The following is a 26718-nucleotide window of genomic DNA, read 5'->3' as shown; positions in this document are numbered from 1 at the left end:
CAGAGTTTGGAAGGGGGGTTGTTAGGGATTCATTTCTGGTTACACAATACCTTCCTGCCATTCCTTAGGTGAATAGCTCTGAAATAACAGACTGGTCTGCACGTGGCTCAGCAAATGTGTTAAAATTTGTAAAAATCTCGGCACTCAGCTCTGGTGGTTTGTCCTGCTTCTCCTCACATACCAACAGGCTCTTTGGATTGAAATATTTTTGTTGGGCATTTGGGTCCTTGTGCCTTTAACTCAACCCATTTCAGTGTCTTGAAAAAGTGACCCAGCTTTTCCCAGTTGAGTAATTCCCTTTCCTCTTACTTGAAGCAGAGTTAGCTGGTGGGTTTTATCAGTTTCTTTTTGTTGTATTTTACTATTTTTCTAACAATATTCTGTTTCATACTTAGTTTTCTGAGTACCAGCCCAAACACTTCCTTGATGCCTGATCAGTGTGGCTCCAGAAACAGAGGAGTTATCCTGATGTGCTGATCCTTCGTGGCTCTACACACATGAGGGATGTGCAAACCCCAATTTCCTACGTCTGGAATTTGTCCTGGCACAGGGGTGTTTCACTTCCTATCAACACTTTGCCCAAGGGTGACTGCCAGCAGTAGTCTTTTCATTTCTGCCTCCTGCTGCCACTTTGACAATAGGAACGTCAGCAGGAGGCAAAAATGAAAGGACCAGATTGAAAGAAGCACTTTGCCACTGTTGTAATTTCGAAATTGATGGTGTTTTTTAGCCCAAAGTCTCAAGAAAAAAGCTGCTTTCCTCTTTGCCTCCTATTGTTTTTCCAACAGGGAGAGACATTCTCTGATGTTGCAGAGGCAGTGGGAGGCCAAAATGAAAATAATTTTCTTCCTGAAACATTGGATAACAAAATGTGAACAATTTCAGCAGGGAAATAGTGGTTTGTTTTTTTGTTGTTGTTGACTGCCATGTGGTGAACGCTGGTATTTCCATTTGACTGTGGAAAAAAAAAATAGCAGCTGCTTTTCTTATTGAATTAATGTGATCTTAGGATAATTTCTAAAAACCTATTTACTGGGTGTCTTTAACATGTCATTTTTATTCTTTTCATTTTTCTGAATGAGAATAGGTGTTGTAAGTTGGGTACATAATGCCCTTCTGAGGTCACATGCTGCCCTTAATGCCGTGGCCTTGGAGGCAGCTTTTTAAACCAGAAACTTAAAGGTCTGTATGTTCCAGAACATACCAATATCATCAGAATGTCTAATAAATCCAGACATAATTGTCAGTGCTGCTAATTCCACAGGAAGAAAGGTAGCAGGGTAGTTCTGCAGCTGCAGTGTCACATTGGTGACGTCATTGCTGTCACAGAGCAGCAAGTGATGCGGCTTTTCTGCTGGAGTCTTTGCTCAGTGGTGTCTTAAGTGTTTTTGGGATTAAATGAAGTGGGAGGTGGGGTGGAGTGACCTTTAGAGGAGATCAAATAGGAGAGCTTTTATGCTTCAAGACTATTCACAGAATCACTAAATATGCTGAGCTGGAAGGGACCCACAAGGATCATCAAGTCCAACCCTTAGCCCTGCATAGAACCATCCCCAAGTGCTCAAACCACGTACCTGAGAGTATCATGTTCACCTTCTCTCCCCAGAAGACTAAGTCCTATGATTTAGGTGAGACTTTATTTGCAGTGGTGAATGAAATCAATCAAGGAACACAAGCACAGCTCTGCAGTTTGCAGATGTTTACAGGCTGGTGGGATTTACTGCATCATTTTGTAGAGCACTGGCATGAACCTCTAACAGAGTAAATTAAAGTTCTACATTGACAAAGAGGATGGCTTGGAGGAGGAAGATTACCCTGGCACACATCCATGACTGCATCCAGTGTGGTGCACAGACCCATTTCTGTGCCTGCACCCAGCACTGGTGCAGTGGGAGACCACACCAGTGACAGGAGAGGGTGAAGTGTAAATCAATGAATGGTTTTATCCTCCTGCTTTGGCTGTTACAGGCTATTGCTCTTTTCTTTGGGGACTTTGGTGACTGTAATTAGTTATCTTGAATGGGAAGATTTTTTTTCTCTTATTGAACATGTGAGAAATTTGGGAATGTTAATCAGCAGAGCATAACCTTTTCTTAACTTGCTCTTTTTATAGTCCCAGAGAACTAACATTTATCTTAGGGCAGCACAAGAATTTGGCATTTGTATGAGGTGAACTGATTCTCCACCCTTTCTCTTTCTTTATACGTAACAAAAACTAAACTCTTTGATAGACTCATCAACAGAATATATTTGTGGGCTTTGAAGTGTAAATCATGAATTTGTGTGTCTCAACATGACTTTGGGGCGCCGTGTATGAGCACATGCATGTCTGTGTCCTGGATTAGTTAAAGTCTAATTAAAATTGTTCCTGAAAACTGCACACTTCCAGGTATAGGTAGACACATAAAAGCAGCTTGATTAATTTTTTTCATGAGTTCTGAACTCTTTGCATGTTCACATGCCAGAATAATTCTTTAGATGCTCATCTGTAAAGGATCAGCTTTCCTAGTGTTGGCTAATTTTTCAGCTGCTTTAAGGTGCTTCTCAGTTCTATGGCGGAGCTTGGAAGGAAAGGCAATTCTAATTTACTTTTCTCTTCCCCAGCAGGTTCAGCTTCATTTGGTTGAGAAATGACACAGTCTGGTAATTTAGTAGCCCCTTTGGACTGTCCTCTCCTTGCTGCTTTGGAAGTCCTTTACAGATATTTTTGGCAGCTGATGGTATCAACCACTGCCCCATTGGGACTGTTTTGCTTGGCCATATTAGTACAGCTGTAACAGGTCCTTTGGTTTCCAAAGTGGTTGGACTTTTACCACGCCCCATCCAAATGCAGTGCACATATTAAATGCAAATTAAGGATCTCTGTAAAATCAATTGCCTTTTCTTCGCTGATTTTGGCTCAGAAGCAGCCAATTTAATATTGACATCCAGGCAAGTAGGTAAGGAATGAACTGGTTCAAGACCTTGGTTTCCCAAGGGCTTTATGTACTTGACATTTTGATGTCTGCTTGATTTAAACATTTACCCCAGCTTTGAAATGTTAGGTGAACAAAGATTTCTGAACTATCTTCTGTCTTTCAAGAGAAAAATCCACAGTAATCTGTCTTCTCCCTTTCCCTCTAGTTGTCCAGAAAAACCTCATTTTAATTCTCTAACAACATAAAATGGACTGCCAAGTTTTCCTTGTTTCACTTTTGGTCATTCCCTGGGGCTTGCTGAACAAGGTTAGTACCCCAAAATGAAGTTTTACTGCAGGGTCTCATTTCACTTAAAATCAATGTAGAATTTAGAAGTTTAGCTGCTTCTACCCACAGCCTGTAAAAGGCCACTTACAAAATGGCTTTCAAAGATTTATGAAGACCTGCATGGTACCGAGGCTGAAAGGAAGTTTAATTACATTCAGCTTTTGGTCATTTCTGTGTCTGAAGATGTGCCCATGTACTGTCATCTCAAAAACCATCTAAGAAAATAAAATTGATCAGTGAGCCTTCTGGCTAAAAGGAAAATGAGTGCTTTGTCATCTGCCTGTGGAGCCTGTGTGCTCAATCACTGCCATCTCCCGGGTGCTCGCCCCTGACTCTCCATCACTGAGATTTGTCCAAAGTTTTAATCAAACATTATTTTATACTGGGGTCTTCTCTGTAAATTATATAACCCTTCTCTTGACATACTCACATGTACTTCACCGTTCTATAAGGAAATAATTTAGTCTAGTCCATGCAAACATTTTGCTTTGGAGGCAGTCACATGTACATCTTGTTTTGTATTGGTTTGTGGAGAGCACTAAGTATTAAGATAAAAACTTGGCAAGTTGCTGTCACCTACTGAATGACATCTCCTCTTACAAAGCTCTGATTAAAACTAGCAAATAATATGGGAACATCTTATTTACTTACGAAGGAAACTTGGTTCTAGGAGTGGGTATGTGTAGGTGCCTTCAAGTACAGTAATTCAGTGGCTTATAACTCCAGAAGCCATAAAATCTCTCAGTTGGAGGTTTTGTGAACAGCAGTGCTGAACAATCGGGGAGTACTGCTGAGATGATAGTCCGAATGATGATTGAGTTTTCCTGGAGAGCCTTTATCTGTGCTTAAAATTGTAGGTAATGTTTTTAAATTAAACCATAATAGAAGTTCATTGAGCCTTTGGAGTGGTTTGTGTGTCCCCTCTTTAAGTGGTTTATCATTTTCTGTAGAATTATTCTCGGTCTTTTCATCCAAGACAAATGTTTGCGTTGCTGTCAAAATGGAGCATTTTACCTTATTCTGAGCTGAAGGATCCAGAGGTCTGAAGCAACAACAGGATGGGAGGAAGGTTCTCCCTGTAATTCCTTGTGCTGGGAGGCTCATGTGCTTCCTGATGGCCCTCCTGGGCAAGTGCAGCTCCTAGGAGGAGGTGGGGTTCTTGGAGAGGGAGGTTTAACAGAGAGTTTGCTGAGGTTTTATGCACATGGCAATGGCACTAGTCAGTATAGTAGACCCCAACAGGGTTCATGCATTGACCCCCCAGCACCCTCTGTAGCTGGATAAGCTAAAAGCATTCCAGAGCATGTCTAGCAGACTTTTTAGGAGATTCCCTATCAAATGATGAACAAAGTTTGCATTCAAGTTGTACCCTTGTATTGTTATCAAGATTTTGTATAGGGACCTATATAGAAAAGAGGTACTTATTCCTTTTGAAACTTTAACATGTTTTTTAAGGTTGTAACCCCATAAAAAGGTTGTATTTTGCTACATCAGTAGGTTTTTCCAGTTGCTAGGGATTAGCCTTTATCAATGAAATAAGGTGCAAAGTCCAGTGTCTTCATTTAAAAGACAGCAGTGGTTGATGCTGTGATGCTGTGACTCTTAAGATGATCTCTTAAGATGAAGGATAGATCTTGAAATTAAACCCATAAGTATTTTTCCTGGAAAAAAAAAAAATTGAAAATGGCAAATTGCAAGAAACTCATTTGAGAAATACTTATTAGAGGAGGAGAATGGTAGTGATTAACCAGAAGTTAAATTTTGGGCACATATACTGGTGTGATGTGGTTTCTTTTCTAAAATGTTACATTTTAGAAAATGTTACAATTAAAACCAGAAAAAATATTTTATTTTTCTGTGGCAGATCTGTGGGTGTCACACAGAAGGTTTGGGCAGTTGTGCTCCCAATGACAGTGACAGATACATGACCTGACAATTCCAAGTTTTCTACTTGAAGCAGAAAATTTCAAAAATTAGATTAACAGATAGCAAAGAATCTTGAGAACTTGTGGGGTTTTCTTAATTTTAAAATCCCAGATAAGCATGATACACTGAACTTTTTTATGTGTATGAACAAAGAATTGCATTCCCAAGGTGATGTGGTCATGGTATCACAATCCATCCGTTTTGTGATGGATAGTTTTGAGCTTTCTGTACTGGACTTGAGGTTCTGTGAAGCCATTGAGAAAAATGTGCCATCAAGGAAAATAATCTGGGTTTTTCGTGATTCCTTCATGAATTGCTATTTAGTACATGCTGTACTGAAATAAATGTACATGTAATTACCTATGAATATTTTCTCTTTTACACCTGCTTATGTACTTGGGTGTGCTTTTCTGAGGAGATCTGTAGTTGATTAAAATTACTGTGAGTTTTCTTCAGATAATTGATACCAAATGAACCTGTGCACCATGTGTGTATGCATATGTGCAAATACATAAAATTATGCATATATATATGCACGTAGGTGCATATGTATGCGCAGATAATGGGAAATATCTTTCACTTAGCAATTAATTTAATAGTCTTCAGTCTGTGTGGCATCTTAGAGGTCATTCTGCACCACAGTGTTTTGTGTTTTCCTCTGCACTGGTGCTATACAAACCTATAAAAATGCTAATTGTCCCCAGGAAGATGTAGACTGTTTTAAGTGTGTATGGGATTGTTTTTCAGCCTCGTGATATAGAAGGAGGTGTTATTTCAGGTTTATAATTTGAATGTGTACATAATTTGAATGGATACAACTTTGACAGTTTATTACTTAGAAAAGAAGGAAAAAGACAGTGCTGTGTTGTTCTTCAGCGAATTGATTGCTAGGAACATGTTATTGACTTTGGTGATAATATCATTATATATTTTAGGGTCATAAAATCAAGAAATTTAGGTTATGCCCTGAGGGCTTCACACATTTAAATAAAGGATATAACCATTTCCAGGATTATTGGTTTAGATTAGCAGGTGCTATGGCAAATGTTTAGTGCATTACGAGGACAGAAAGAGCAACAGTGTTCTTATTGCTGTGATGCTTTGCTTTATTTTCTTGTTCTGTTTAAGAAATGCGCTCAGTTACAGATCCCCTGGGAGGACAAACAGCGTTTGCCCTAAATGTTAGCTTACTAATGCAGTGTTAGCTCAGTGTTCTGTTGGGCTAAGAGCCGAAATCAGGTGTAATCCTTGACTTGTACCAAGAGTGAGGATAAGTCTTCTTGAAACACTCAGTAAAATACACAGTGCCTGGGAAGCAGACCTTGAGTCTTTTTCAGGCTGCAAGATTAAGAGCATTGTGGGGAGCAAGATAATTTAATGCAAACACAGCTCTCCCTCTTGCTGTCAAAGGCAGGGTGTGGTACTGCCTTGGGCACATCTTCCCAAGGAGGTCTAGTGCCTGCTGCTGGGTACGGCCTCGGGAGCATCTGCCTCTGTCACTCAGGTCACGCTGTGGATCTTCCACAGTAGCTTATTTCTCTCTTGGACTTTTTACCAGTCACCTCTTGGGATTGACTGGATTTGAGGTTGAGTACTCGGGGGTTTGGGTTCAGGGCTGTCTCTAGCTTGCCTGAGGGAGTCTTGGTTTAATTAAGGTATATTGCCTTGAATAAAAATGATTGACTGCATTACAAACCTTGTTTTTTTTACTTCTACAGTAGCTTTAGGGAGATGGATAAGGTAACCTAACACTAATCATGCTGATATCTCTGCTTTAGTTGCGAGCTCAGAAGCACTTTGCACCACTCAGCTCTGGGGATTTGTTGTTCTCTAAAAGGCCATGAAAGTCCAAGTGCAATGTCACAACTCAGCAGCAAAAGGTCATGTTGTCCTACTCATGCAGGAGCAGGGGGTCCAGCTGGAACACATAGGGCTTAAGGGTGTATGGTGACATCTACAGAAGTAGATAATAATAAAATAATTACTCTAACATTTACATTTTGAGGGCCTCTGAGGATTATACGCTGCAAACAAAACTTTTCTTGCCTGGGTCAAGAGTGGCACATTTTCTAATTAAAAGTGATCCTCTTCCTAAACTGAGTTTGTGTGACCTTTTTAGTGGGTTTTTGGCTTCCTCAGAAGGTGGAAGATGTGAAGGAGGAAATATTGACCCCATTTATTACATGGAAGGAAAAGGGGGGCACTTTCTTGGGTGGGTTCCTGGCACAGAAAGCTCTCTAGTTTAGTCATTTAATGTTATCACTCACCCTCCTCCGAAGCTTAAGAATTACAGCCTTGTAATTCAGATATCCCTGATTTATGAAGTTTCAAATACAGAAAGAACCTTGTTCAAGAACGGTCATTAAAAAGAATTCCTTTTTCTTTTTTAATGATGAGGTGCTTATGAGAGTCTGGACTATCTGCTTTCTAAGTGTCCGATGTGCAAACACAGTATCACCCCACATAAATCTCATACCTCATGGGTGCTGTAAAATCGTCTGTACTGACAGTGTCGTGCAGTAGTTTCCTATGCAGGTAGAAAGTTTTTCAGTGCTGATTGCAACACCAAAATTTGAGAATATGGCATGAATATGGATGGGAGGAGAGCTGGGTATACGTGAGAAATGGTGACTGTTGCAGATGGCTGATGTACAATATAGGGCAGCGTGTGTCTGTGTGCATGCTCTGTGCTTTGCACGGGACATATGCTCTAGGGTTTTACGGATGAGTTTGTACTCTCTAGTAATTTGCAGCTTCCACCGCAGTTTCAAATATCTACATCATTTTCAGGTTGATGATTTTTCCCAGTCATTTATCCCAAAAGCACTTTATCCTACTTAATCTGGGTCATAATTGACATGGGACTCGTGCGTAAGCGGAACACAGCCATGAGGTGTGTTTGAATGGGCTGTTAATGTCAGGGATTTAGTTACGTGCAGTAAAACAGATCAGAGGTTGGAATAAGTATAAATGTTCAAATAACTGATGAATGCAAGGTCACAGTCACGACTTGGACTCAGAAGACACTCTTGAACACTTACATACTCGTGCTATTAGCTCACAGCTGCCTTTGGCCCTAAGGAAGACATAAGGTTGGAAATTTCTGGTAAGGAAGCTGTTGGAATTGGATTGTATTTATTGCAAATCAACAGGATATCTTTGCAAGTATAAAAGACATATGGAAAAATCCACTGTTATCGTTGTACTTTGTTGTGTCTCCAGATGTTTTCCCTCCTGCCCTGCTCTGGAGGCTGAAAGTGGAAAATGTTTTTTCATTGTTTTAGGTGATGGTGCCAACATCTGCCTTGATGTTTCCCTGGGGAATGTTATTAGCACTGCTGAGAGTTTCTGATGCATCATTTGTGTCTCACTTGCCTTTTTTTTTTTTTTTTAATTTTAATACAATATAATGTAAGAGTGTGAAGTTTAAACCCTGATCAATTCTTTTGAGGGAGCAGGGGTGAGAACAGATCAAGGGGAACAGTTGGCTGGCTGCTGAAGTATCACAGCAGCACTTAGCAGCTGCCTTATTTTTAAGGGGCTATGAATGAGGCATAAAACATTGCTCTGAGCTGATATTGTTCTTTGAAAGAAATAGCATTTGTGAACTCAAACATACTTAAAGATCTCAAAATGCTTAATATAGCTCCATTTTTTAATATACATTTAATCCATCATTAGCTCACAGCATGGACAGTGCTCTACTCTGGGGGGAGAGAAGAACCAAATGAGTGTCTTCATTTGGAAGTACTCTTTGCTGATTATATATATTCATAATGGTATTGTAAAAATTTCAATTAGTTTTGAACCTAAAGTTTATTCATCCGGTTGATGGGTGTGTAAATTAACAAGTTGACCCAAGTTTGACTGCTGAAGAAGGTACTTCTAATAGAAATGCTAAACAAAATAACATTTTCCCCCAAAGCTTCTGTTCTTCTGCTTATCAAAAACCAGCTGCACAGTAGTAGATTTTATTAATTTTTCAGTGCTTAAATCTGACCTTTTAAGTAGGAATGAGCTTTGGGGCAAGTTTGGGCCAGAATTTTCAAATGTAGGTGTCTAAAACTAGATTCTGACCTGTGGTTCATTTATAGAAGACACTGGTTCCTGTTTCGTTCTTTTACACCAACTGGAAGGATGGGGCAGAATCTTTGACTAGAGCTCTTAGGTGGTAATAGTGTAAATTTTAGCAACGTCAGACCGTGTTGTTTTGGAGGAATCAGTTGGGTCCAAGAAACTAAAAATGCTTTTAAGATCTTACTGTTTTGCTTGCTTATTTGTGCCTTTAATGTTGTTTTTTTTGTTCCTTGTTTGGTTGCAATTATTTACAGCTCACTGCTGGTTTTTTGAGGTCCTAGCAAGAAATTCCACAGACAGCTGCAAAATATGTTTTTAATCAATTTTAGGAAGATTCATTCCTTAACTAACATATTTCTTCCAGCTAAGACAGAGTAAAAGCTGTTTTGCAGATACTCAGGGAGGGGGGGACAGTCTTCCTGACAAAAACGTCCCTTTCGTAGATTTCTGTGGTGTCACAGTCATGTGGTTCAGGCCAGTCAGAGCGTTATAATTTAGGTACATTTGATGGTGTGGTTTAACCCCAGCTGACAACTGAATACTGCCCAGCCACTCAGTTCTCTCCCAGCAGAATGAGGGGAAGAGAACTGGAACGGTAAAAGTGAGAGAACTCGTGGGTTGAGATAAGGATAGCTTAATAGTTGAAATGTTGATGGTGGTGACATTTTTATTTTTATTTTGGTAATGGGAAGAAAAATTGTGGAAAAAGAGAAGTAAAACGAAAGAAAGACAAGTGATGCCAATGAAAAACTGTTGCTCACCACCAACCAATGTGCAGCCAGTCACAGAATCATAGAATTATTTGGGTTGGAAAATACCTGTAAGGTCATCGAGTCCAACCATTCCCTCAGCACTGCCAAGCTCACCACTAAACCATGTCCTCAAGTGCCACATCCCTGTTAAATCCCTCCAGGGGCAGTGACTGCAGCAGTTCCCTGGGCAGCCTGCTCAGCACTATTTCCAGCACAAATTCAAAACACAGCCCCATATGAACTCCTATGAATAAACCCAGGACAATTGACCTTATCCATACACTGCTCTCTTACCTCCAATTGTTTTTTTATTAAGAAACATATTTGCCTTTTTTTAAGCTTCTCAGGGTGAGCCTGAAAGAGCAGCCTTTGCTAGTTACATTTTTTTTTTTAGTATGCCTATAAGCAAAAAGAATAGGAACAAGGAGACTATTTCTTGTGGGGGTTCTAAAGCAGCACTATTCTGTAGGCAAATAATATAATTTGGTTTTCCATCTTTCAAATGTTAATAGCCTAAATGCTGTTGATACAGTTAGATAAGTCAGTATACAAGGAAATAGTAGTATGTTTCTGTTGCTGTTTTGTCTGCAAAATGTGGAATTCTCGTGTGTATTGGGATTAAAACAACCCATACAGATCACAAGTTTTCAGATCCACAAGCTCTGATTCAGGTTTATCTCTTACTTCTGCAAACCTAATTTGTGTGCAAATTTTGTGCAGAAGACTTTGTATGGCAACAATTCCACTGTGAATTCATTTGAGGCAGTGAGGCCAAAAGGTTTTATTGAACTAGTACTTTCCTTCTAATTTTATTGAAATGTTTGCGTGTTTCGGTGTTGATGTAGGAGTTAGATCTAATTTGCCACTTAATTGTGTTTATTCATTTATTTTGCTTTGCACTCATGTAAATTGCCTTGTTTCCCTTTTGTCTTTTCAGGTCAGGATCGCAGTGAAGCCACTTTAATAAAGAGGTTTAAGGGTGACGGTGTCCGATACAAAGCAAAACTGATTGGGATAGATGAGGTTTCTGCAGCACGAGGAGACAAGTTATGCCAAGACTCCATGATGAAGCTCAAGGTGCAGTGAAACTTGTAATACTTAATATTATGGAGTCAAAGGGAGCAAATTTCAGCTTGAACTTCTACTCGTTCTCCTTTCGTGACACTGAGTCTTGGTCTGGTTAATTATGTATTGAAATCAGTCAATTTTACATGAACTCCTGGCTGGTATTGCTTATCCTGGTTTAATTTTCATACATTATCTCTGAGTTCAGTAGTTTTTCGTGATTGACACCACTGCAATTTGTCCACAAATTATAAACAACACATCTGCAAATTGAATAATGTTATTATGCAAAAGGGGAAGTAAAGCACTGTGGAGAGAAATGGTGTATCAGAATATTTTCTATGATGTTGCTAATCAACTACAGCCCTGCCTATGGCTGTTATGTCCTATGGGGACAGGCAGGAAGGTGTTAGTGATGGTGTTGGGTGTAGGTAGCCAGATATAGAGGGGAACTGTGTTCTCAATGGAAGGAGAATGCCTTGCACCTATAATGGCAGGACTGATGGGTTACAAAATCAGGAGGCAGTGCACTGGGAGGATGGAGCATGAGATGATAAAGAGAAGTTCCCAGAGTTTTGGGGAAGAAATGGAGCAGTGACAAGGGCAGATTTGAGTAGACTGTAAACTTGGAGAGTAGACAGAGTCTGAAAGCACCAGTGGTGTCAGAGCGATGATAGACATCTCTCTGGCTGAGTCTTTTCTCACAGCCCTCAAGGAACATGAGAACCGTCTATAGGAAGCATCCTTTGCCTCACCCTGGGACATGTGGAAGAGCTGGTGTTGTTGGGAAGGAGGGATAGGTTGTGTTTTCCTGGAGTGCAGTGTTGGCTGTTGACTTGCCATCTGCACTGTAGGTTACCAGCTAGTTCTAGGAGTAAACCCTTTGCAGTTTTTTCCCTCTTTTTATTTCCTGCCAGTCCTCTCCCCACCACTCTGCCAAGAGAGCTGATGGATTTCTATTGCTGATTTTTTCAGGAGGAGAAATCACTAAACGGTGTCTTGTTCACTACCAACCCGCAGGGTTCCAATCCCAACAATCCAGGAGGAATAAGTTATTCATTAAGAAACAGCATGGGGTGACATCCCTCTTATGGTTCAACAATCTAAAAGCAAGATCTGGTAGATAATTTACAAATCAGTTTTATGGAAAGCAAAAACTAATCTGATCTAGAAGCTGTTCTGTTGATATGTCACATCAGCCACGATAGTCCTACGTGATTTAAATGTGTGCTGGATATTTCTCACTGTTTGACAGTTTTTAGAAGGAAGTGGGGAGAGTTGCTACTGTTCTGCTGCACAAGCTTTTTTTGTCTCTCTTCTCCATGGATTACCATTTCCATGTCTCCCAGATGCCTGATAACCTGTTTGCGTTGTGGGAATATTGATCTAAACAGTTCTGGGAAATGACTAAAACTATTAAGGAAAGGGAACTCTAGAAATTCATGTTTGGTGGCATAACATGAAGTTTCAGGCTCTGGAAATCCAGTGTCCAACAACATGAGTTTTAAGGCCACCCATAAAGTTTTGGGGTGACTTTTGGTATCATGTCTGTGTAATGGCAACAACGATCTCATGAAGGTCTTAGAGGTTAGTGGTTCTTAAAACATGTTGAAATTTCAGATAGCCAGATAAAGGCTAAATATTTTCATTTATTTAGGAGTGCAGTTGATTGCATTTGATCTTAGTACAGTGCTGTTGGTCAGGACAGGCTCCTGAGAAAGTGGAAACAGAAGCTACTATTATAGTTACACTGAGTTAGAATGGTGCACAGGATGGTATTGGCAAGTTCAGTTAGAAAGTAAAGGTTTGAGTTTACAGTACAGGTGTAGTTAGATTTTGAGAAGAATATTTTTCTTCTATAAAAAGCTCAGTTTGCTTATTCCAAATACATGTGCTCATGAAGTAAACTGAAGTTTGTTGGCATTTTCTTTCCTCTGCTGCTTGTTGGGTTTTTTCCCTTAAAAAAAAAACAAAAAAGAAAAGAAAAGAAAACAGAGCAGGTCATAGCTGGGAAAAGTGTGCTAGAAATGACCTTCATCTTCCATAAAAAACAAATTTCATGGAGGATTAACTAGTGCAGTGGTTGGAAGTAGGAGCACATTTGAAATGCTCTCTGAATAGCATAAAGAGATGTGGTTCCTTGAAAAAAGAGAAGAAGCCAGAAGTAAGAGGGGGACTGTTCCTGGGAAACCTTGAAGTTTTCCTAGAAAAGTGGGGAATAGTCCACAAGCAAATTTGTGCTCTGCTGTGGCACCTGAAAGAGTCATGAAACCAACCAAACTGTTCTTTTTTTCCATAGGGAATTGTTGCTGCGGCTCGTTCGAAAGGAGAACATAAACAAAAAGTCTTCTTAACAGTTTCCTTTGGGGGAATCAAAATCTTTGATGAAAAGACAGGGGTAAGTAAAATGATCATTTGATGGAGCAGAATTTAATCTTTTCATGGAGGCTACTTAAGACTCCTCAGCAGTACAGGTCAGGTGACTTTTGAGGGTCTCATGACAAGGGATTAGGATTAGAGGTGAGAATTGCCTTGGTCTGGGCTCCTTGTGTCAGGGGTAAGCTGAGGGGATGAAAACAAGCTGGAACAGGGAGCTGCAGACAACTCCAGGAGAGTGAAGCTGGTTTTCCCCACTGATACCTGAGATAGAGAAAAGGAAGGGCAGTGCAGGCTGGGGAGCAGCACACACTTAGCTGGGATTGTCCTTAAAATGTCCCAGGTTAGTCAAAGGAATTTCTGTCAGATCCATAATTCCACACGAAAGCAGTAGTCACCATAGTGTGATATATCCTATTAACAGCAATGCCAGCCTTCAGTGAGGAACCCGGTAACCATCAGAATCGGAGCTCATGTGTTGTCAGTGGTAGAAAAATTATATATTGTATGGAATGGGAGGCAAAAGACACTGGAAAGTTTGAGGTTGCTGTGTGAAGCAGCAAGCAGTACCTTTCCCAGTAGTATCTGATTGAGGAAGTTGCTGAGATTTCCATGTCTTACAGTTTTTGCTACAGCGATACCATGTTTGATTTTTTAAATTGCTCCAAAAGAAGAAACCTAAGCAAAACATTATACTACTTAGATATAAAGCAACAACACACAAACTGTTTTAATCATAATTAAGAAGATTTTTACAGCAGTTTAAGCTCTGCCTTGAATTTTAAAAAGCTCTTGATTTAATCTTTTGGAAGATTAACTATTTAACATGATGCCAGAAATAAAACCCTACTGATGATAGATGAAATTATCTTTGCCAGTTAATTTATATTATTAGAAAATCAATGTCATTGAGCTCACTGATACGTAATATGAGTAGTTAGTAATGAAAAGCTCATTTGGGATGTGTTGTGTACAGCCTGTGTAAAGTATTCATACAAAAGCAGTGTTGCAGAGAACATTGCTGGGGTTACAGAAAATAGAAAATGTCAGAATTAGGACTGTCAGTCAGTGAAAATTGCACTCAGGCCACAGTTACTTTCCTAAGACTAAAGCCTTTTCTTGGAAAAAAATGAAAAAGAAGAAAGAGAAAGACCAGTCCTTTTGCCCTTGGCTCTGAATGCTTGTCAAACATTGGATTTCTCTGCATAGAATAAAGAGGGAAAAGGGAATGTGTTTTAGGAACAAAGGTGTCCTTTATTCCAGGATAATTTCCTGCAGCATCCTACACACTCTCCTGTCTGCAGCTGGTGAGGTGGGGACATGGGAACAGTCTCCTTCATTTCATAACTCTGACACCATATACTCTAAATCTGACACATCTATATCATCCTTATAGTAAACCTGTCACTCACTCACTGAGGCTTAGAATGAAACCTCTAAATCCACCTTCCAAATGTCTGCCCCTGAGCTGCTGGAGTGATGGACAGGTGTATTGAGTTGTCCTTCTTGGAACAGGACTGTGACAAAGGGCTGTGGGAAGCTTTCGACATCAGTTTTTACGTGTTTTGAAAGCAGGAGAAACACACTTTCCATGCCAAGGTTTTGAAGCAGGAGTGCGTGAAATCCCCTACTAGTTATTCACAGCCACCATCCCTTTGGCTTTTTCTGTGGCTTGGGTCTCTCTATGTTCTGAAGTTTCACACCTTGTCCCATTCTTTTCGTAGACTCTCTCATTCAACCTGTCTCTGCTTTGCCATGAGTTGTCATCTCATTCCCATTTCTGTTGGGAATCTCAGCATCTGAAATACACAAATTAATGGACACATCCTGGCAGAGCTCTGGGCTCTTGGAGCACTGCTGAGGCAAGATTCTTCCCACAGCACAGGAGACAAATATTTAGGGATGATGCGCCATGTCTCATCCAAACAGCTATGGCTCATCCTGGTGGAATGCTGAGAGATGTCAGTTGGCAGAGCAGTAAATGAGACCATCTATGTAGTCTCACCTCAGTGTCTCTGTGCTAAAATGACCCCAAAGAAAGCTGCATCACTGCTATGATGAGGAACCTCCTAGAAGGCAAAATAAGGATGTTGTAATTCAGTGATGTAGGACACTGCCAATCCCATCCTTGATTTAGAAAATCCCACAAGCTGGCAAAACTGCGGATTTACAGTTTCTTGGCCTGGATCTTTTGATGGGAAGGAAGCAAAAGGGGTTGCAAGAAGGTTATGTTTTTCTCACACTGATCTTCTGATATCCATGTTGAACTTTAGAGTTTTTAAAGTTTGGAGACTAATGTTTACGTTTATACAGTAGAGAAAAAAATAGCCCTTAATAGGGAATAGCCAAATAATCCTGCATTTCCTTTCTCCTCCTTAAACAGCCCGCTCTGTCCCCCACATCACTTTCTCCCTTAGTTGTATTTCCATGATTTTGGAGTTTCCAAAAGGATATTTTGGGCAACAGGGCTCATATTTTTGTTTATTTTTAAAGATTATTTACCTCACTTTTGCCATTGGCTATTGCTATCACGTCCGCCACAGTGGCAGTCTGGTGTGATAGAAAAGAGAAAAAAAATATTCTGAAAAAATGTGGGCTTCTGTATGCTGAGTGTCTTGTAGGCTGCCATTGGATTTTAATTTATCACAATAAAAAAATCAATTTGTAGCTCAAAACTAGCAAATTTTTTTTAAAATTGGCAGTGTCATAGCTGACTTCATACCGATGATTTAGGGGAATTACTCCATAATTCGTTACAGATGAAGGGCTGTAGTTGGGTTACTACTGAAAATGATAAGCAGGTTTTTTTCCTCCTGTACTTTATAGCTCTCTTTAATATGTTCCAGACCTAATACTTATCAAAAAATATTGATTTCAATAATGCTATTATTCCAGCCATCAGGAATTCTGCCCTTTGAGTAAATTTATCCATGAAGGAGACTAGGGTGAAGGTGGAATGTCATTTGGAAAGAGTTTATCTCACCAAGAAAAATGCAAGAAGGATTTGCTGCAAGTTTACACTGTATATGCAATACAATATAGTTCCTCTACAGAAATAATAACAGTCCTTTCTAATATACCATCATTCCATACCATGGATCCATCCATCTCACTTGCTTTCTCCAGAATATGTTTGCCAAATATATACCTCACATGAGGGAAATACATCTCTTTGTCTTTTTAACATAAAATAATCTACCATAATTATTGCTAAACCCATACTTTCTCTACCCAATGCCACTTGAGAGATTTCATGTCTGCATATTATATGAAAATAATTTTTCATCATTTATTCTGTCATATCCATCTTGGTTATATCTCATGCTGCAGTATATTCTTCATTAGTCATATTTCATGAGAGTTCTTTTATATTTTCAAAAGCATGTAGAAGGCAAAAATGCAAATAATTGTATTATGTTATTTAATATTCTCCTTTTTTATTATTATTATATGCTATTTGATATTCTCCTATTTTCAGTTCCACCTAAGGGTGGAACTTAGTGGTTGATGATTTCCTTACAAAGCAACAAAAGCCATAACTCTGCATATAGATGGATATGCAAAATTTTTAAAGGCCCATCATTGTTGGTTAGCTATTTATGAGTGTTATTTTGTTAATCACACACATCAGGCCATCTCCCTGTGATAGCTTAGTAATGCTTCATTAGACGTGCGTGACTAATATGGGCTCCATGAAGAGCCTGTAATTGTCTCATTGTTTATTTATGTGACAATAAATCTTTGTTTACTGTAGGTTACTTTCCAAAAATGTATTTGAAACTAATAATTAAATTCTATAAAATGCTCGGGAAAACATTTTCTTCTGGATTCATGCAGTGAGCTGTGCTTTTAAACTCTTGTTATTTCTGGTTGACTTTAATGGAAAACCCAGACATTGTGAAAAAGAAATAAGATAAAAGCAAAAATTAGCTATTTGGCTTTAAGTAAAGAATTATTTCTGTTAAAGTAAAATTTTGTATCAGATCATGGATATGAAAATTACCAGAATATGCCATAATATATAGCTCTGTATGAGGTATTGTTATAGCTTAATTATTTATCTAGATTCCTCCATTGTCCAAAAAGCATGGTAGATTGGTGTCAGTATCTTATTTATTTATGGCAAATACCCTGAACAGATGGATTGTAACCCAGTTGATGGGTTACAGTGGAAGGGGGACCAGAGCTTACCTGTAGCATTTCATACAAAAAAGTTAATTTTCCTTTTCCTGATGGCAACAGAACTAGTTATTATGTTTCTGCTTTAAGTCTTAAGTCTGCTTGTGCTCAGGTTGTGTTGTTCTTTTCTAGTGAGATAATGTTATGGCACTGGTATGTTATGCCAACATCTTGCCCATCTTCCTGAACTTTGGAGCTGTGTTGACCTTATAATGCACAGATTTTTCGAACTTCTTTCTCTAAAGCTTCCAGCATGTTCCAAGAGGTTTATGCTGATAACCCCTGGATTTGCTGCTCTTCTCCATTTGATGTGAATGATGATGTTAATTATGCTGATAGATTGCTAACAGGACAGCTAAACTTGGCTGAAAGAAAATTTTAGCAAGATTAAGATTCTCAGTTTTGGCAGAAGATACCTCATTTAAAATATACCAAAGGTACTTCTTGACTTTACTGGAAATCTGTTGGTTCTGGCATCTGTGACCAGAAATCGAGGTACGATTATGGATCTGTAGTTATTCCTTGAAGCACATGTGCTGGAGCAGATGAAATGTCAAACTGTCAAGTCTCTATCACTGAGCATCTCTGAATACTTAAAAATAGAAATAAAAGAAGTAATTAATTCCTTCTGCTCTCTACACTGCTCTGCAGTGAGCAGGAGAGATGGTGTGATTAGTTCACTGAATTTTGTGTTTGCCAGAGTGTGGTACTACCCAGGAGACCGCTGGTAATCTCTGCCTGAGGCTCCCAGAGGTGGTTTTTGTCTTTGAAACTTCCTAAACTTCCTGCTGCCCTCTTCATGGCTCATCTCAGGTGCAGTGCTTAGAGAGCATTTTACCTGATCAGCTGATTTTGCTTGTAGTCCTCCACCTGGCCTCCATGACTCTTGCCTCTGAATTTAACCCCCGTGTCCCTAGTTTCTCTCCTGCAGTTTTCATCTGGGATTTCATGGGTGTTCTCTGTCCTTGATCTCTTTTTCTTCCTGACATGCTTTTTATCAGAATTATTTCATTTGCAACTATAAAGTTGCTTATTGTGTTGAAACAAATGATGCCAGCTCTGTCTTCTGTTCAAATCTTGATCTGTCTTTCCAGCCCTCTCTTTACATGTTTAGCCAACAGCTCAAGCTTAATGTGGCTAAACCAGGCCTTTTAATCCTGACTCCCAAAGGTCTTTCTCTGACCTCCTTTTCAGAGAGCTGAGGAAAATATCAGCATCATCTATTATTCAGCCCTGTAACTTCAGCAGCCTTTTTTAGCCAAGTGTTGTTTTTGTTTGTGAAATCCAGGGTAACTCCAGATCTTGCAGAATCTTTCTCACCTGCTCCAAAATACAGCATTTACTGTCATGCTTACAGTTAAAACCCAGTCCTGCCTCTCTTCATCTCATGTCTCAATTGTTATCCTTTTCTTTGTCCTTGACAAATTTGGCTTTTATTTTTGAAATCCATCGTGACTGCCAAAATTGCTATCTCAGCTTATTCTTTTGATCATGTCACACTTCCCTTTGCATTCCTGTGCTGAATCTGCCTTCTCTATTTGATCAGCCCTTTCCTGAACTGTTTTTTTTTCAGACTCTTCATGGCTGCCTTTACTCTTACCACCTTTCAAGGAATCAGTCCATCATGCATCATTCGTTTATTAAGTTTTTCTAATAAATGCCTCCAGGTCTCTTCCCATCTTGCCCATCATACTTGAGAGTTCATGCAGTACCCCCTTGTTTTTTCTTTAAAACACTCCCATGCTGCAAAGTTGTTGGTTTATGAGGAGGAGCTACTGCAGTCACGCATCCCAGAGGTCTCCTGAGGGGCATCTGTCCCTTAGCTCTCAGAAACTGGAATGAAAGTATAAACTCCCTTTTAATTCAGGTTTTTTTAATCAGCATTACCTATTTATAGGAAATTTTTTTTAAGAAATGTTTGATCTCGGACCACGCTGAGGACTTGTAAGGATTGCAATGAGAAACATACTGTGTAATGACAATAAAGAGCAATAACTGAAAAAGAGCCAAGTCAAATTTTGCATGTGCAGTTGAAAATGGTGACATTTAGGGCCTTTCTTGTGCATTGTCCTCAGCTTCTGCCTGCAGAAGATCTTCTGGCTGACTGGGAGTCAATCTCTGTTCCTTGACAGTTTCCATCTTTCTTCTTGTAAATATGAACAGTAAAACATGGCATTTACTGTTCTACATGCAATAAATGTGTCTAATTAGAATATGGCAGAGGGCTTAAAACCCTGCATTTTACTCTTACAAGGTATTTATAGTCTTCTGATATCTCAAAAGGGAAACAATTATACATTTCATGAATAACATTTGACAGTTAGCAAAATGTAAATGTCAGAAGAACCTACTGGCTTAATTACATCCCTTATTGACTATTGTAATTCATTTATTATTGGCCCTCCAAACTGGGCCCTGGACAGTTTGGGTGGTTCAGAGTGCTCCACAGGGATTTTTAATAGCCACAAGCTTAGAGTTACATTCTTTAGATGCCCAGTTTGCTGTGTGAGGATTGTAAAAGCCCTGTGTGTTATGGCAGTTTTGTTCCTGTGGAAAAAAAGAACCTGAAAGGCAAAATTTGGGTGTGGTTTTGCACATCATGAAGTCTTGGGGATCTAGAGCTTTGATTTGAACCTTTTGTCTTCCCTCCTAACACTTGGCATACAGAGGAAGGCTGAATTTTTCCTCAATCCTCTCATCTGGAAAAGCTCTGATCTAGAGCTGAGTTCAGCCTTCTTGTGGCCAGAATCTGCAGGAATTGCCTCATGAGATCTCTTACCCTGGTTGGCATGAAGATAAAATGAAGCTATTCCAGACATTTTATCCAAATTGAAATAATTTGTGCTATTTTGTTGTAGTTATGGGGGGTTTTTTTCACTGTGAAAAGGGTAAAAAGTTGATTGCTTTCATAGAGGCAGAAAATGAGATTTTATGAGTTTAGTGATGGTCTCATTTGGCTGTATCTGGCCACCTGTTGTTTAATCCAAACACCCCAGGATGGATTTAAGAAAGGGAAGTAGTGCTTACATATGCATACATAATGCACTCTGCATTATGTTATGGAGAATCTCACTATTACATAGTTACAACAGTGGTGTATAGCAGTTCCCAATAATAGACATTATGAATGTTGGCATATTCCCAAGTGCCATTTGGCTTCCATTGCATATGGGGATGGGTATCTGTGTGCAGAGCTGTTGTAGTAAAAATTACATGCCAAAACTTATGATTCTGTATAATTTAAATGTTTGGTATGCTTAAGCAGAATTTGGGGTGAATTTTGCTAAGAAGCTGAAATTCAACATGTTTGTTGTTATGGATCCTGTTACACAGTGGAGCTGAACAGGATCCCTCCTATTGTTCCACGGCAATAAACTCATGGTATAGGGTTATACTGAGGTGGGGAGGGAGATTTGCCTCTAGTCACTACCCTTTTGTGATCCAGATAAATAAGTTAGGATGTGAGTGGCACGTTGTGGTTCTGCTGTCTCCAGTAGAGCCATATTACTTTTTCCAGCTGCAATTTTGTCTTACAGAAGAGCACCCAAAATAGAGAATTATGTGCAAGTATTGGCATTTTTAAGACAGGTTAATGCATCACACAGTAGAGGAAAATTTCAAGTCCATTTTCAGCACACCTGGAATTACAATGGCTGGATTTCAGACTGCTTGGGAAAGGATTTAGCAAGAGAAGTGCTGACATAATAATAGCACAGGCAGCTGAGATACTCTGAAACCTCCCTGGAGAGCAGTGGGGGACCTTCAGCAGGTACCAGAACAGAAAGTTACATCCCCCTTTGAAATCCACTGTTTCTTGTGGAGATGGATGGGAAACATTACACCCCAGGTGTGCTGATAATTTTCCTTCCTATTCAGTGCATTTTATCTGGTGGGCTGCTCTGCAATTTTGGGTTTGCCCTGGTAGTAGCAATAGTACCAAGGATGTTTTTGAATTCCTGTGCTACCTTGTGGACTGTTTAACCTCTCCTACTGCTGGGGTCAGATGCAAGGGGGGCAGATGTCCTTCACTTGTCAGGGCAATGGGAGAGGGAAACTGCATGAAGGATTACTTTTAAATTTACCTGGAGTTCGCAGGATGATAGTAACAGATACCTACTGGAAATGAAATCAATGGATGATGCTCTGCCTTCAGGAACGTGTTTGTGTTTACAGGGAAGTCATCAAGAGCTTTGTTCAGTCTGGTAGAGGTAAATAAACACCTTTTTCCCCCTCCTAGTTTATGTCATGAAGTGGTCCTGTGGAAGGAGAAGAGGAGGCAATACCACTGCCACTGGCTGCTCTTATTTGTCAACACTTAGCAAATACAAATACGTGTTTTTATGCCCATCTTTCAGTTGAAGAAGTAATAAATTTCACATAACAGTAGAGCTTTGCTTAATATAAAAATAACTGGGCATAAAAGTTGTCTTCCTAAATGTGATCATTGTACTCCATGACCTTTGTGGTGGATGCACTGTGTACTCAGCATGTGGGCAGCCATGTGTCACAGAGCCCAGGGGCTGGAACAGCGGCTCCTGTTGTGCTCCCAGCACCCGGTGGTAATCGTGGAATTACAGCAGTGCCTGACGTGTCCCTGAATTGTAGCATTCTACCTGTCTCTGCTGTTAATACTTCTTAATCCTTTGTGGGTCCCATCCTAATTCTGCATCATTCTGCTCCACAGCAACATTCCTGCTGATTTCAAAGGCAGCATTGAGAATAGGTGAGGCAGAACACTAATTAATTGGAGTGCCTTGACATTTAAAGCAAATAAGTGTAGGTATCTGAAAATACTACATATGGCTCCTAGCCCTGGGTCTGCATAGCTCAGAGTATTTTTTTTTCTTTTTAGATAATCAAAATAGGGATTTGAATCCAACTTTTTGATTATGTCCCTGCTTTTAAAAAGACTGAGTTGGTTTGTAAAAGGTTTTATATGCAGCCTTCCGCAATCTTTAAGTAGCCAAATGCTTTCCTGTGGATGATACAGGAATTTGGAAGTACTTTAAAGTGCAAAACACGTGTGAGTGTAACCTGTACATGCATAAGGCTCAGTGCTGAGCAGTGATGAGAGTGAAGTAATGAGTAAGTTCAGGTTTGATTAGGAGAAGACGTGCTGTGCACAGAAGTTGTAAGGAGGGGGAGAATGAAAGGGATAAGTAGTAGAAAACAAGCCAGCATCCATTCATCAAAGCTGTGAAAGGCCTTACTGCATACATTTAAGTAGAAGGTGAGGGCAACACTGCCAGAGACCTTTTCTGAAAGGCAAACCCTGCATGACACCAATGGCCAGGACAGAAAACTAAGGCAGGGATAGAGAAAAGCAAACCGAGTTGAGCTGTGCTCTCAGCTTAGCCAGGTCTGCATGCAGAGTGTTAATCAAACTTTGCTTTTAGAGGTTTCAATTAACAACAGAAGACTAAAACTAAACATTAATCCAGCTTTACATGAAATGAGCGGGGAAGAAACAACACTGGGGCATTAAAATGTGCAAATGGGAGCTTTAGGGATTTCTTGTGGAAGGCGTCAGGGCAGAGGTTACAAATACTCTCCATTGCCTGAGTTGAAATGTAGAACTGTAGAAACAAGAAATGCCAAACACCTACTAAGTTCAGCTCCAGAAATTCCTACCTTGGGGTAATTAGGGGCGGGGGGTGACGGGGGGCAGAGAGGAAGGAATTGAGCAAAAATTACCTGAAAGTTCTTTGTTCTCTTTTACAGTCTCTTTGAGGTTTACCTTTTACGTTTTATTTTATTCATATCTTAGCGCTCAAGTGCTGCACACACTTGTCATGTTGCTATGGGTGGTTTATATCCAAGGTGAAGTGTCTGTTGTGGGACCTGAACAAATGAAGGATTTATTGATGAATGATCCCATTTATGGGATTGTCTGAAGCTTATTTATATGTGCAATTGTAACTCAAAGGAAAAGGTTTACTCTCTTCTGTAGGAAGAGTGAAAACAAAATGTCATGGTCTTTATGACCAGGATAGATAGTTCATGATGCTGTTTCTGAACTGTAAAGCTCATCACTACAGAGTTGTCTTTTGCTAATGAGCAGATACCTCAAGTCCATCAACAGCCTTCAGCACCTTCAACACAGTTAGAATACTCTGCAATTGTACACCTCCAGTTATGGAATAGTCTGAGATCTCACAGTAAGGACAGAGGTTGTTCCTTAGTCTTTTCAAAACATACGCCATAACCTCTCAGGCCTGTTCTACATTGGAAAAAAAAATATCCAGCAGTTCAGATGTCTCTGCTGGGAACTAGGAGGATTTCTCATGATGATGAATTTCAGCAAAAGTAGTAGTAGAGAAAGGTGGGTTGAAAAGCTGTTTGTGGTATGGAAGGTAAACTGAAGTTTCGCATAACCACAGTGTCTGTGGAAGAGAGATTTCAGGATGTCACCTTTAGCTGTTGCTATATAACTATACATTGGCCACTAGATAATTAAGCCATTAGAGAGAAAGAGTTGGGCTGAGTGGATGTTGTCCAGATCTTTACTGGGCCACTGAAATCAGTCTATTGTTGTGGAACAGAGGATGTCTTGCATCTGTGCCTTGGTTTATTTCTGGTTATGAAATCACTTTTATATTTGAAAGGTATAAAAGTTGTGTCCTGGGATTGTCAACTGTTTTGTGTAATTTTCAATTGGCTCATGAACACAACAAACATACTGATTATACACAGTTTGTGAATTCACAGAATCCCTTTTTACTCTTTGCTCTGTACATGTGCTGTCTCTCAACCCCCTTTAAAGTCTTACTGAATTAGTCAGAGTATCTGGGAGATAAATAGAGAAATATAAACTAAATCCCCCTTGTCCTTTTTCCCCTTTTCCAGTAAAGTTTGTAGCACTGTGCAAGTAGATTTATGGTTCAAGAAAGTTGCTGTTTGATGACTATCCAGTGCAGGTTAAATTTTAGCATTACCAGTATGAGTAGGGTTTTTGTGATCTTTGCAAGCTCTGCTTTATGGAGTTAGTATGACAAATCAAGAGAATCAGCAGCTGCCTTTCACTGATGAGTTTTTCAAATCAGAGACTACAAGAAGAGGGTGGCTGATAATGCTTGCTGAATCTGAAGCAGTTAAGATCTGAGACAGTTAAAGCAAAAAAAAAATTACCTCCATATCTCCTAGGAGTTGTATGAAGGAATTTCTGTGCTGTTCATGTAAATCAAAAGCATTTCAAGAGGTGAGAAATATCGGTGTAAAGGAACAAAAGGACCTTGTAAAAAGTAAAGGCTGCTCAAAAGACATTCACAAGCTACAAAGCTGAACACAATAAAAATACAGATAAGTTCAGTGATGCTGTAACAAACTGTCTCATTACTGAATATTGTGCTCCCTCAAATTCGAGATTTAGTCACTGGGGGTCTTACAGACATCAGAGTCTATCAGGAAAAAATACAAGGCATGGTGAAAGGTGCTGCACTTTAGCTGTGTGAAAGCTGTTGCTGGAGAGTAGAGGGCAATATTGGCATATTTGTGGCTATTTTGTTCTACTGACTGCTTTGCAGAAGGTGGTGAGGTGTGTGCTAAGGGGGAATACACTCCTTTGTGTTACAGCCCTGGGAACCCAGCAGTGACCACTGGGCAACTGCCATCCCACAGAATGTCACAATACCTTATAGGCAAGTATTGTTAGTTGTACAGCACATTGACACAGTGACATGGCAAGGGAAAGCACTGGTTTACAGCCTATAGATTCAGTTTGGATTTGGGGCATATTGCGATGCTGAGCTGTTTATGGCCTAGTGGGGCCACTGACTTTGGTACCAATGGTCAGGTTTGCTTCTTCTTGGTATGGATGTGCAAATCCTTTGCTTTAACCGCCCTGATAAAACAATGACTGTGTCTGATGCAGAAGCAATAAGAAAATAGTACAGGACTCATGGGAAGCCCAGCATCACAGCTTTAGTGTAGCACATCTGTCTTTTCAAAGCTCTGTGAAAATGTTTCCTTGCCCTTTAGGATTTTCTTTGTCCTGGAACAATATTTGCAAGTAGATATTTAAAATATAACTTGGCCTTAATAGTAATTGGTCAAGGGTTTTGGATTTAACTAGCTACTTTCATTCTTGGGACAATAAAAATTGAAAAACCTTTGAAGTGAAGATACGAAATTGGTCATATGTGCATTCCAGTTTTGTTTTGTTCCTTTCCAAATTCATATATCTCATAAATGGATCTTCTGCATGAGCAACTTAGCATTTGCTTCTGAAGACAATGAACAATAACTAAATTCATATCTGGTCTTTGTCAGACATTATTACAAATTATGAGAGCTGGACAGAAGTTTATTACCTTAGGGGTGTTCTCTTTCACAAATTAGGTTCTTGGAGCATCCAGCTAGCTCAGTATCGTAGATCCATTCATCACAATTAGACTGCTGTGCTGGCAAAGCTATGTCCTGCTGCCTTAATTGACTCCACGGGTCTGGGATGAGGACAGTGCCAGGCCAGCTAAGAGCAACCCTGTGTGTCTGTTCCAGGAGGCACCAACGAGGACACTTGCCTTTGCTCTCTTAAGAATTTGTTACTCTTGCTCGCGGGTAAGATACAGGCAGTAGAAGGATACTTTTCATCAAGCAAAGGAAATGCTAAGGATTAATTTGGGTTTTAGCTGAGGCTGAAGTACTCTTTTAAGCTCTTTTTCTGAGTCCAACCAAACAGGCTGGGGTACTTTTGTGAAGTGCTTGTCTTTATTTAGGGTGGAGTGTATAGACTGAGCTGAGTGTAACCCTTCACTTGAAGACATGCTTGTCCTTACACATATGATCTTCCTCACTGAGTTTCGTCCCTCCTGACTCAGCTGCACGTTGCCATGTAAGCTTGGGAAGTCACATAGTCTTTTTTCCTTCAGTCTCCTTGGTTGCAGGAAGAGAATGGCTCTCAAGAGTTTATTATTGTTATTGAAAGGAAATTAAATTTACACATCTTTGGGTGCTGTGCTGTGTCACAGCCAGACGGCTGACCCCCTGGAGGGACTGAGTCTGTGATAACTGGGGCTAAATCTGTTTTGATTCTTCTCTTTATCAGTACCATATTTCATGTGCCCCTTTGTGATACACAGACCAAGCTTTGATCTGCATAT

General features: G+C 39.8%; 1 protein-coding gene across 26 annotated transcripts in view; it reads left to right on the top strand.

The window, feature by feature from the left end:
- DAB1 (DAB adaptor protein 1) overlaps window positions 1-26718 on the top strand; it is a 433401-nt gene that overhangs the window by 361387 nt on the left and 45296 nt on the right. For all 26 annotated transcript variants that reach the window (XM_050307494.1, XM_050307490.1, XM_050307487.1 and 23 more), the window contains 2 exons: window positions 10938-11077; window positions 13365-13463. In XM_050307494.1, the coding sequence (XP_050163451.1) occupies window positions 10938-11077; window positions 13365-13463 (239 nt within the window). The remainder of the gene's footprint in view (window positions 1-10937; window positions 11078-13364; window positions 13464-26718) is intronic.

This window comes from Myiozetetes cayanensis, unplaced genomic scaffold (genome assembly GCF_022539395.1).
Source record: "Myiozetetes cayanensis isolate MyiCay16 unplaced genomic scaffold, myiCay2020 scf12, whole genome shotgun sequence".
In the NCBI taxonomy this organism is placed as follows: domain Eukaryota; kingdom Metazoa; phylum Chordata; class Aves; order Passeriformes; family Tyrannidae; genus Myiozetetes; species Myiozetetes cayanensis.
This window is presented reverse-complemented; position numbering and strand designations above follow the sequence as displayed.